Source organism: Hylobates moloch, unplaced genomic scaffold (genome assembly GCF_009828535.3).
Source record: "Hylobates moloch isolate HMO894 unplaced genomic scaffold, HMol_V3 SCAFFOLD_16, whole genome shotgun sequence".
NCBI lineage: Eukaryota > Metazoa > Chordata > Mammalia > Primates > Hylobatidae > Hylobates > Hylobates moloch.
In genome coordinates this window covers 1,662,250-1,674,726 of record NW_026652291.1, presented here as the reverse complement: position 1 = coordinate 1,674,726, position 12,477 = coordinate 1,662,250, and the positions used below count along the sequence as shown (strand labels likewise).

Below are 12,477 nucleotides of genomic sequence, written 5' to 3'. Positions count from 1 at the left end.
ATTAATAAAATGGACATAACTTTTTTTTTCTCTTTTTTCCTTTCCTTTTTCCTTCTCCAATTTTAGGTAGGGCTAGAGAAAATAGCAACGGAGGACACCAGGCTAATTTATATGACAACTGGAGTCCTGCTTCAGAAAATAGTTAGTGCCAAGAGTTTGATGGAATTCACACATATCATCATTGATGAAGTAAGTAATGTCATCTACTTGTAAAGGTCATATTTATCTCACTTAAAAAACTCTCTTAGAGTATTGTGAACCCTGTCTTTGTGCCTGTCTCAGCTTTCTTTATTTTTTCCTTCCCTTTTACTTTCTGGACTTTTTTCAGTAAGGATGGAATGTTTTTTGATTTTGTTTGTATTTTAAATGAGTTTTTTGGTGGGGAATGTTGTGTTTGAATAACTTTCCCAGGAACTTTGGAAATGGTTCTTCCTCAAACTCTTGTGTTTTAAACCTTATCAGTAATTCTGTTTGGGAAGCTTGACTTATTTCTAGAGGAGTTAGACACATCAGCAAATAAATAGGATTTGTGAGAGGTTGTGACACGAGGCTAGGGTGTTTAATAGAGTCTGAAATCAAACCATTTGGGCAACTGGCTCATGCCTGTAATCCTGATATTCTGGGAGGCCAAGGTGGGTCGATCACTTGAGGTCAGGAATTCGAGACCAGCCTGGCCAACGTGGTGAAACTCATCTCTACTAAAAATACAAAAACAAAAAAACAAACAAAAAAAGATTAGCTGGGTGTGGTGGCACACTCCTATAGTCCCAGCTACTTGAGAGGCTGAGGTGGGAGAATAACTTGAACCTGGGAGGTGGAGGTTGCAGTGAGCTGAGTTTGCGCCACTGCCCTTCAGCCTGGGCAACAGAGTGAGACTGCGTCTCAAAACAATAACAACCAAAAGGATAAACCCATTTGGGCAACTGTTTAGAGTAGTGTCTCTGCACTCTATTTTGATGCATGGGATAACTAATAATACAACATGTACTCCAGGCAAAGCTGAGTCCATGCGTTTGTGATCTTATGTACAGGCACTTGGTTTTAAATTATTGTAGGGCATTTGGTGGGAGAGTAGGAGAGGGTGAAAATGATCTACTGTTTCTTACAAAATAGGGTGATATATAATACAGTTCAGAATTTTTCTTTATGACTTATGGCAGTTTTGAATATAGTAGGTAGAGATCAAATTCAGATTTAATAGATAATATGCCAAAAGATGGTATTATGAAGGTTATATAGTTATTCATTGGGCTTTTAAGTATAATTGAGCCCACTTTACATAAAAGGAAACTAAAGTTTAAGGAAGTTCAGCGCTCAGGCCTCAAGTAATCAGTGATGTTGCTGGGTTCATCCCTGGGTAGTTTACTCTAGAGCCTGTGGTGCTGGTGCCTACATTTATTTTCTGTGTGTCTGACATATTTCTCTGCCTACGTGGCCTTTGCACACCCATACTTTTTTTTTTTTTTTTTTTTGAGACAGAGTCTCGCTCTGTCGCCCAGGCTGGAGTTCAGTGGCGCAATCTTGGTTCACTGCAAGCTCCGCCTCCCAGGTTCACGCCATTCTCTTGCCTCAGCCTCTCCGAGTTGCTGGGACTACAGGTGCCCGCCACCACGCCCGGCTAATTTTTTGTATTTTTAGTAGAGACGGGGTTTCACCGTGGTCTCGATCTCCTGACCTCGTGATCCGCCCGCCTCGGCCTCCCAAAGTGCTGGGATTACAAGCGTGAGCCACCGCACCTGGCCTTGCACACCCATACTTGAATGACACAGATAAATCCATCAATGCTGTGTTATTGACTATATCCTGTTCTCAAGCTCTGCCATAATAGCTGAGCAAAAGTTAGCTCCTCTCTTCGAGAGCTTGCCCTACTGGGGAGCGGTAACCAACAGAAGACCATCGCGCCATCACGACAGCCTCCTGCTCTGCCTCTGTCCAGTGCGGCGTCAGTACCTCGTAGATGCCCAGGGATTATTTGCTTCGTAAATGAATGGACTGGATTCAACTACCTGAAGTTTTAGGTTTACATATAGTATCGTTTGCATTATCTGGGATTATTTGAATTTCAAAACAAATACAAGAACAAAAGTTGAAGATGGCCAGCCAGTTTAAAATGTAATAATGTTTTTAACTTTCCAGCTCTTAAGAATAAAGTAGCTTGGCCGGGTGCGGTGGCTCACACCTGTAATCCCAGCACTTTGGGAAGCTGAGGCGGGTGGATCACCAGGTCAGGAGATCCAGACCATCCTGGCTAACATGGTGAAACCCTATCTCTACTAAAAATACAAAAAATTAGCCGGGCGTGGTGGCGGGCACCTGTAGTCCCAGCTACTCAGGAGGCTGAGGCAAGAGAATGGCGTGAACCTGGGAGGCAGAGCTTGCAGTGAGTGGAGATCGCGCCACTGCACTCCAGCCTGGGCGACAGCGAGACTCCGTCTCAAAAGAAAAAAAAAAAAGAAACTAGCTTTAGGCAAATCATTCATTCAATAAACTTTTTTTTTTTTTGAGTACTGCTATGGAAAAGGTGCCTCCTAAGGGGGCTGAGGTTATAAAGATGAGTACTGGGGAGACACATCTGCTGATGTGTACATGTTTATGTGTTCGAAAGGCTGGTGTAGGGATCCTGGAGCCAGTGGGTTGTGGGGCAGAGGGGAGATGATGGGCGTGTGAACTCAGGAGAGACTGCCACAAGCTGAGGAGAGCTCACTTTGGGGCCTTTTCGCTGATGATAGCCTTGATTTTTCTTCTCAAGTAAAAGAGAGGATATTTGTGCTGAGGAGATGTTCTGAAGTCAAGTGACAGCATGAGGTTTATGATGGTGTTAAATACCTTTCAGCTAATGATTTTTGTTTTTCTTTTCTCTATGCTACTTCTCATCTCCTTCAGTGGGAATTCCGTTCAGAAGATAGTAGGGCCTGGAACAGAATTACTCACAGAATAAATCCTTATACCTCTTACACTGAGGAAAGGAGAACTCCCTCTTTGAAACTTAGTAATTCTCTCTCCACTTCGGCTGAGAAATGTCCCAGAATAGAATGTTACTGTCCCCTTGTACATTGACGTTTCCTAAGTTCTAGAGTAACTGGCTTCTTTAGAAAAATAGCAGGCTGCCTAGCCCTTGGGTGCTAGCTGGTTCTGGGGTGGGGTGGGATGGGGAGGGGGTGTGGGTCCTGGGGTGGCTCTGACTGTGAGGTCTGTGTCTGAGGAGGGCTGCAAGGTCTGTCTGAGGTGCTGCCTTCCCGACTGCTGTCCCCGAGTGTCAGCTCTACTGACCTCAGGTCCTGACCTTGCTCTGGTTTACCTGTTTGTGACTGACCCAGCTTTTCCAGGACCAGCCCTTGCCCACCCTTGTGAGCTGCAGTTATGCACATCATGGAATGTGTCCTGTAGGGGTCACATGCCTCCCGGTCAGTGTTAGACTGGCACGTCTTTGTCCCTGTGCTTGCTCGCTCAGATGACAGTGTACCTGCAGGCCTGGCAGGGGTTGTGGCAAGCAGGGGCCATGGGAGGCTGGCCCAGTGGTTCTCTGTGCTTGAGGTAGGTGGAGAGGTTTCTGGTTGTCACAGTGACCTTGGGCACAGTTGGCAGTAAATGAGTAGGGGCGAGGGTGCAGAACATTACTCTGCCGTCTCTCAGGGGGCCCTAAGGAGAAACACTGGGGGCCGTGACTGAGTGGGTGGTCTGTGGTCTGTTGGCCGACGCTCTTTGCTTCCTCTTAACCAGGAGTGATACCAGCCCCCTGAGGAACTGCATTTAGCAGAGAGAACTGGTTTAGTCCCCAGTTCCCCAGGGGTGCCTTTCTGTCAGCAGTGACGTGTGTGTTGCCTGATGCCATGTGGGGGGGGTGCCCCCTTTTTTATTTTGTAGGTACACGAACGAACAGAAGAAATGGATTTCCTGCTATTGGTAGTCCGCAAACTCTTAAGAACAAATTCACGTTTTGTGAAGGTAAATTTGATTTCATGAGTAACAGACGTATTTAGGGTTAAGATTCATTGTTTAGTTTTGTTTCTCTCTATAGTCCCTTGGTGTCTATAGAGCATTCCAGGACCCCCGACAGATACTAAAATCTGAGGATCCTCAAGTGCCTTATATGAAATGGCATAGTAAAGTATTTGCATGTAGCCTGTGCACATCTTCCCATATGCTCTAAGTCACCTCTAGGTTATCTACAGCACTGAATATAATGTAAATGCCATGTAAGTAATTGCTATACTCTATTTTTTAAATTTGTATTTTTATTTTTTCTGAATATTTTTGATTTTCAGTTGGTTGAATCTGCAAATGCAGAATCTGGATACGGAGGGCTGACTGTAGGGTCCAGCCCCACAGGGTCGGTGGGTCTCTCCCTGTGTGCGGCAACGAGAGAGTGTAGAAATAAAGACACAAGACAAAGAGATAAAAGAAAAGGCAGCTGGGCCTGGGGGACCACTACCACCAATGCGCGGAGACCGGTAGTGGCCCCGAATGTCTGGCTTTGCTGTTATTTATTGTATACAAAGCAAAAGGGGCAGGGTAAAGAATGTGAGTCTTCTCCAATGATAGGTAAGGTCACGTGGGTCACGTGTCCACTGGACAGGGGGCCCTTCCCTGCCTGGCATCCGAGGCAGAGAGAGAGAGAAGACAAAGAGAAAGACAGCTTATGCCATTATTTCTACATATCAGAGACTTTTAGTACTTTCACTAATTTACTACTGCTATCTAGAAAGCAGAGCCAGGTGTACAGGATGGAACATGAAGGTGGACTAAGAGCGTGACCACTGAAGCACAGCATCACAGGGAGACGGTTAGGCCTCCGGATAACTGCAGGAAAGCCTGACTGGTGTCAGGCCCTCCACAAGAGGTGGAGGAGCAGAGTCTTCTCTAAACTCCCCCGGGGAAAAGGTGACTCCCTTTCCCGGTCTGCCAAGTAGCGGGTGTTGTTCCTTGACACCTTTTGCTACTGCTAGACCACGGTCCGCCTGGCGACGGGCATCTTCCCAGATGCTGGCGTCACCGCTAGACCAAGGAGCCCTCTGGTGGCCCTGTCCGGGCATAACAGAAGGCTCGCACTCCTGTCTTCTGGTCACACCTCACTATGTCCCCTCAGCTCCTATCCCTGTATGGCCTGGTTTTTCCTAGGTTATGATTATAGAGCAGGGATTATTATAATATTGGGATAATGAGTAATTACTACCAACTAATGATTAATGATATTCATATAATCATATCTAAGATCTATATCTGGTATGACTATTCTTGTTTTATATTTTATTATACTGGAACAGCTCGTGTTCTCGGTCTCTTGCCTCAGTGCCTGGGTGGCTTGCCGCCCACAGCTGACTGTATTTTTTTTTTGAGATGGAGTCTTGCTCTGTCACCCAGGCTGGAGTGCAGTGGCATGATCTCGGCTCACTGCAAGCCCCACCTCCTGGATTCATGCCATTCTCCTGCCTCAGCCTCCCGAGTAGCTGGGACTACAGGCACCCACCACCACGCCCAGCTAATTTTTTGTATTTTTAGTAGAGGTGGGGTTTCATCGTGTTAGCCAGGATGGTCTCGATCTCCTGACCTCGTGATCCGCCGCCTTGGCCTCCCAAAGTGCTGGGATTACAGGCGTGAGCCACTGTGCCTGGCCCAGGGCTGTTTGTTTGTTTGTTTACTTATTTATTTTGAGATGGAGTCTCACTCTGTTGCCCAGGGTGGAGTGCAGTGGTGCGATCTCAGCTCATTGCAACCTCTGCCTCCCAGGTTCAAGCAATTCTCATGCCTCAGCCTCCTGAGTAGCTGGGACTACAGGCACCCGCCACCACGCCAGGCTAATTTTTTTTTTGTATTTTTTGGTATAGATGGGGTTTTGTACCAGGCTGGTCTCGAACTCCTGACCTCAACCGATTTGCCTGCTTTGGCCTTCCAAAGTGCTGTGATTACAGGTGTGAGCCACCACACTTGGCTGGGCTGACTGTATTTTAACAGAAACATTTGAAACTGATGACTCTTAAAATTTATGATCATGTGTAGTACACCAGATCTTGCCAGGAAGCCAACTAAAGGACATTCTTTTATGATCAGAGTACGGATACTTTTTGGTTATTGTGTTGCCTTAAATTCTCATATTTTCTCCAGGCTGCAGAAAATGGTCCAATAGTAGTTGACTATAATGACATGCTGGGTTTTGAGCTTTGCTTTTGGTTGAATAAGTACCATAGTTTAAAGGTATGTGAATGAAGCTGGGCAGTACAGTGGCTCATGCCTGTAATCCCAGCAGTTTGGGGGGCAAAGGTGGGCAGATTGCTTGAGCTCAAGGAGTTCAAGACCAGCCTGGGCAACATGGCGAAGCCCCATCTCTACCAAAAAAACAAAAATTAGCTGGGTATAGTGGTGTGTGTCTGTGGTCCCAGCTACTCGGGAGGCTGACCTCCGAAGAATTGCTTGAGCCTGGGAGGTCCAGACTGCAGTGAGCTGTGATTGCGCCACTGCACTCCAGCCTGGGTAACAGATGAGACCCTGTCTCAAAAATTAGCTGGGTGTGGTGGCGGGCTCCTGTAATCCCAGCTACTCGGGAGGCTGAGGCAGGAGAATTGCTTGAAGTCGGGAGGCGGAGGTTGCAGTGAGCCGAGATTGTGCCACTGCACTCCAGCCTGGGCAACAGAGAGAAAGACTCCATTAAAAAAAAAAAAAAAACAAAACCAAAAACAAAACAAAAAGTAAGTGAATGAATCCGCAATCCCTGTGTTTGAAATAGCACCAAAGTGCACTGAAGTGTGAGAACAGAATATGTACTACTATTTGAGAGACGTAAGTTGAGTTAACTGAAAGTTGATGGGAATGATAAATATCATTTACTTCTTATTTGAACAAAAAGGAAGAAGGTGTGAACTAGGCCAAAATGGCGAAGGGTTTAGAATAATTGTGCAATCTAAATAAGTCTACTCATAGGTCGACCTTAACCCAGCTGTGCTAAGCAGAGGTCTGTGGGAAACAGCTTGATAAAAGGCCGCATGGTTGGGATATTCAGTTATTCTATGATGGGGCTGCTAAGGGATTTGCCGTTATTGGAAAACAGTTACTTTCTAAACCATAAAGCATTTTGTCTTCAAGTGTTTATTTGTTGAGGAAAACAATTCTCTTTCTCTTTCCCATGTCCCCAAGTGGAGAAGCTTCTGCCTTAGGATGTTCATATTTTCACTTGGTGGGTGCTGAATGAATGGAACTTGACACTTGCAATCAGTTGTCTTACTGCTTGAGGTGACTATGAAATGAATGAGAGAATTTGGCTATTTCAGTCCTTTTTGGAATCTTAACCAAGCTGCCATTGAAGATTATTCACATTGAGACCTTTCTTGAATGTCATTTAAGACTCTTCTTTTTTACTCAAGTCAGAATAATGAGTTGGTTACACATTTTTTAGTTTTCAGTGGTAAAAAGAGTTAAAGTGTTAGTGGATTAACAAAACCCTACACTGATGGACATGGTGGTAAGGAATTTGGTACTTATAAGTTGTAAGATATGGTTTGTCAGTTTCACTGTGTTCATGAGTTATTAACAAATATGTGAAGCAGCATATTTTCTCGATGTAGAAACTTATATGGTACATGTAGTTGGGCCAAGAAATTAGACACCATGTTCTAGGTGGTTTTGTAAGAGGTTTTTAAAGAACTCTCAAAAAATCTTTATTAGCTTTTAAAGAGAGTGCCGCTGTCAAGAGGACCTGGGTGTGGGGCACGGGCACATGGGCTTTAAGGCCTCCACTTTCCTTTCCCGCCAACCTCTAGGTCCCTGTGGTTCCCCCGACCTGGCTTCCTATCAGTGCCTCCTCTATACCATCCTCCAGCCACTGACCTTGTTGTCACCTCACGCTGACTGGACTCAGCTCAGGCCCACTCCAGACAGGCAGTTGTCTTGGGTGTCTGCTGACTTGTCTGTTTGGAGAAGAGGCAGAGGGCTGCAGGAGAGGGTGGATGAGGGAGGCTGGTGGCCAGGCTGAGTCCTCCTTGCTCCCTGCATTCCAGGCTTGGCCTCTTGTTTGCAGGCTGCGCTCAGTGTCCTGCAGTTCACTGGCCTCATCATTCCTTAAAACCCAGTTTAGAGATCATTTATGGTGACTGGGGTGTGTCCCTTAGGAGCCACTCTTCCACTCCAAGTGGCTTCTCAGAGCATTCTTTTTAACTTCAGACATCTCTTCTCAAAATGAGTTTTAGTCTGTACAGTTTTTACCATTTGTATCTCATTCCAAGGGGGAAAATACAGATGTTTTCTTTACTCAATAACTGCAACAACAATGCTTATATGAAATGTTTACTTTTTGGCTGGGTGTGGTGGCTCATGCCTGTAATCCCAGCACTTTGGAAGGCCGAGGTGGGCAGATCGCTTGAGCTCACGAGTTTGAGACTGGCCTGGGCAACATGGCGAAACCCTGCCTCTACAAAAAAAAAGTTATAAAAATTAGTCAGGTGTAGTGGTGCACACATGTAGTCCTAGCTACCTGGGAGGCTGAGGTGAGAGGATCACTGAAGCCTAGGAGGCTGAGGTTGCAGTGAGCTGACATCACGCCACTGCACTCCAGCCTGGGCGATAGAGCCAGAACTTGTCTCAAAAAATAAAAAAGTTTACTTTTTGGCTAGGATTTCCACTTAGATAACTCTACTTGCGATGTACAGTAGGTGGTGAGCAGCCAGCCGGACTGCTGTGCCCACTCCCCACGTAGCATTGTGGAGACTGCTGAGCTGGGAGACCCTCCATAATCAGCTGCCTTCTCCTGGCACATCTCGGGCTGTATATGCTGCTCCTGTCATTCATGGCTGAGTTTCTTAAGGATATCATTTCATGAGCCACAGTGTCTTTGTTTACCTGGGCCTTATTCTTTTTTAAAATTAGTCTCCTGATGCAGTTTTCTTTCAGAAAAATGGTTTTAATTTACCCTTATTGGAGATAAAATTTATCACTTGAAAAGGTACTCAAAGAGAAATAGTAAAAGTTGGTATCTCTGAACATTGTTTAAACTACAATAATTACACTAGAGATTAAATCAGGGTGGTCTGTTTAAAGTCTCAAAAGTTGTTACATAAGGAGTGAAGCAGAAGAAAAGCCTGCAGTTTTAGAAGTATTTAATTTGGTTATGATTCTCATTATTTTAATGTTTTACTCTGTAGGTGGTCCTGATGTCGGCTACCATCAACTGTAAAGAGTTTGCAGACTACTTTGCCATTCCTGTTCGAAACAAGATGAATCCTGCATATATTTTTGAAGTGGAAGGCAAGCCCCATTCAGTTGAAGAGTATTATCTTAATGATTTGGAGCACATTCATCATAGCAAGGTATGTTAGAATGCGTTGTTTCTTTTACAGTGAGCGTACTTTTGTATTTGATCAAACCTGCATTCATCACCTATGATTGTAAGACCCTGCGAGAAAATTATTATTTTAAAATTGATGCATGCTATGTGTACATATTTATGGAGTATAGTGTGGTATTTTGATACATAGGTATAATGTGTCATGATCAAGTCAAGGTAATTAGCAAATCCATCATCTCCAGCGTTTATCATTGTTAATTATCTTCAACATCTATCTTTGTGGTGGGAACATTTAAAATCCTCTCTTCTAGCTATTTGAAAAGAAACGATAAGTTGTTGTCAACTGTAGTCACCTCACGGTGCTCTAGAACATGAAAACTGGGCGTAGTGGTGGGGGTCTGTAGTTCCAGCCATAGTGGGACCCTCATCTCCCTTTAAAAAGGACGCTAGAAGTTATTTCTTACCTAGCTATAATTTTGTGTCCATTAACCAACTCTTTCCTATTTCCTTCCCTTCCCAACCTCTAGTAACTTCTTTTCTACTCTCTCCTTCTGTGAGATCAACCTTCTTAGCGTCCACATTTGAATGAGAATGTGTGGTATTTATCTTTCTGTGCCTGACTTATTTCACTAACTTCACTCAGCCATGTTGCCCGGAATGATAGGATTTCATTGTTTTTTCATGGCTGAGTAGTATTTAATTGTGTGTATATACTGTATTTTCTTTATCCATTCATCTCTTGATGTACACCTAGGTTGATTCCATATCTTGGCTGTGGTGAATAATCTTGCAGTAAACGTGAGAGTGGAGCTATCTCTTCAGCATATTGTTTTTCTTTCCTTTGGATATATACCCAGTAGTAGGATGGCTGGGCCATATGGTACTTCTGTTTTAGTTTTTTGAGGATCCTCCATACTGTTTTCCATAAAGGCTATACTAATTTACATTCCTACCAACAGTATACAAGAGTTCCCCTTTCTTTGCATTTTTGCCAGCATTTGTCATATTTTGTCTTTTATTTTTACTTATTTATTTTAGAGATAGGGTTTTGCTCTGTCACCCAGGCTGGAGTGCAGTGGCACTATCATAGCTCGCTGAAACCTTGAAATCCTGGGCTCAAGCAGTCCTCCTGCCTCAGCCTCCCAAAGTGCTGGGATTACATGTGTGAATCACTGCACCCAGCCTTTATTTGTCTTTTGATAACAGCTATTCTGGCACATGTGAGATAGTATCTCAATATGGTTTGGATTTGCATTTCCCTGACAATTGGTGATACTGAGCATTTTTTCCTGTATTAGCCAGTAGTATGTCTTCTGTTTAGAAATGTCTTTACAGCTCACTTATTTGCCCATTAAAAAAATTGGATTGTTTGGGCCTGGCATGGTGGCTTATGCCTGTAATCCCAGCACTTTGGGAGGCCGAGGCAGGTGGATCACGAGGTCAGGAGATCGAGACCATCCTGGCTAACACGGTGAAACCCCGTCTCTACTAAAAATAACAAAAAAATTAGCCAGGCCTGGTGGCGGGCGCCTGTAGTCCCAGCTACTCGGGATGCTGAGGCAGGAGAATGGCATGAACCTGGGAGGCAGAGCTTGCAGTGAGCCAAGATTGCGCCACTGCACTCCAGCCTCGGTAACAGAGAGAGACTCCATCTCAAAAAAAAAAAAAAAAAAAAAAAAAATTGGATTGTTTTTTGCTGTTGAGCTCCTTGTATATTCTGGGTATTAATCCCTTGTCAGATGAATAGTTTGCAAATGTTTCCCCCCATTTTGCAGATTGTCTCTTCACTCAGTTGATTTCTTTTCTTTTTTTTTTTTTTGCTGTGCAGAAACTTGTTAGTTTGATATAATCCTATTTGTCTACTTTTGCTTTCGTTGTCTGTGCTTTTGAGGTCTTAGCTATCAAATCTTTGTACAAATAGATGTCCTGAAGCATTTTCCCTATGTTTTCTTCTAATAGCTTCATAGTTTCAGGATTTAGTTTAAGTCTTAAATCCATTTTGAGTTGATTTTTATGTATATTGAGAGATAGGGGTTTAGTTTTATTTTTCTACATCTGGATATCCAGTGTTCCCAGCACCATTTATTGAAGAGACTGTTCTTTCCCCAGTGAATGTTCTTGATGCCTTTCTTAAAAATCAGTTGGCTGTAAATGTGTGATTTTATTTCTGGGTTCTTTATTCTGCTCCATTGATCATCTGTGTGTCTGTTTTTATGCCAATATCATGCTGTTTTGGTTACCATTGCTTTGTAGTATATTTTGAAGTTAGGTAATGTGATGCCTCTTTCTTTGTTCTCTTTGCCCAGGATTGCTTTGGCTTGTGAGATCTTTTGTGGTTCCATATGAATTTTAGGATTGTTTTTTTGATTTCTGTGAAGAATGTCATTGGTATTTTGATTGGAATTGTATGAATCCCTACATCGCTTTGGGTAGTATAGTCACTTTAATAGTATAAATTCTTCCAATTCATGGCCAGGCACAGTGGCTCACACCTGTAATCTCAGCACTTTGGGAGGCCAAGGTGGGCCGATCACTTGATCCCAGGAGTTTGAGAAAGAAAACATAGGGAAAACTGCTTCAGGACATCTATTTGTAATTAACATTTACTTAGTAACACTTAAAAAAACCTACTAACTGAACTTCACTTTATTTGGTTTGACTGTTTTTTCCATAATGTCCTTTATTCTGGGATCCCATCCAGGATGCTACATTAGATTTGGTTGCCATGTTTCCTTAGGCCCCTCTTGGCTGTGGTAGTTTCTCAGGATCACCTGAGGTTGGGTGTTCGAGACCAGCCTAACACGGAGAAACCCCATCTCTACTAAAAATACAAAATTAGCCAGGCGTGGTGGCACATCCCTGTAATCCCAGCTACTCGGGAGGCTGAGGCAGGAGAATCACTTTAATCTAGGCGGTAGAGGTTGCAGTGAGCCAAGATCACGCCATTGCATTCCAGCCTGAACAACAAGAGCGAAACTCCGTTTCAAAAAACAAAACAAAAAAAATTGTGAAAGTTAGAAAAAGGGTTACGTAAAATGTAAATGTGTACTGTAATGAAGTTGTGAAATGAATATCTGTGATCAACAACCCAGGTCCAGTAGTAGAGCATGCCCCCTGCCCCACCTGGACTTGCTGTGGGTCACCTTTTTTTTTTTTTTTGAGACAGAGCCTTGTTCTGTCATCCAGGCTGGAGAGCAGTGGTGTGA

At 43.8% G+C, this 12,477-nt stretch overlaps 1 protein-coding gene across 3 annotated transcripts in view; it reads left to right on the top strand.

Moving 5' to 3' along the window:
- Nucleotides 1-12,477, top strand: part of TDRD9 (tudor domain containing 9) — a 126,348-nt gene that overhangs the window by 38,805 nt on the left and 75,066 nt on the right. For all 3 annotated transcript variants that reach the window (XR_009210355.1, XM_032179460.2, XM_058429750.1), the window contains exons 5-7: nucleotides 67-189; nucleotides 3,865-3,945; nucleotides 9,129-9,293. Coding sequence is in view for 2 of the 3 variants with exons in the window: in XM_032179460.2 (XP_032035351.1) it covers nucleotides 67-189; nucleotides 3,865-3,945; nucleotides 9,129-9,293 (369 nt within the window). In the remaining variant the exon portion in view is untranslated. The remainder of the gene's footprint in view (nucleotides 1-66; nucleotides 190-3,864; nucleotides 3,946-9,128; nucleotides 9,294-12,477) is intronic.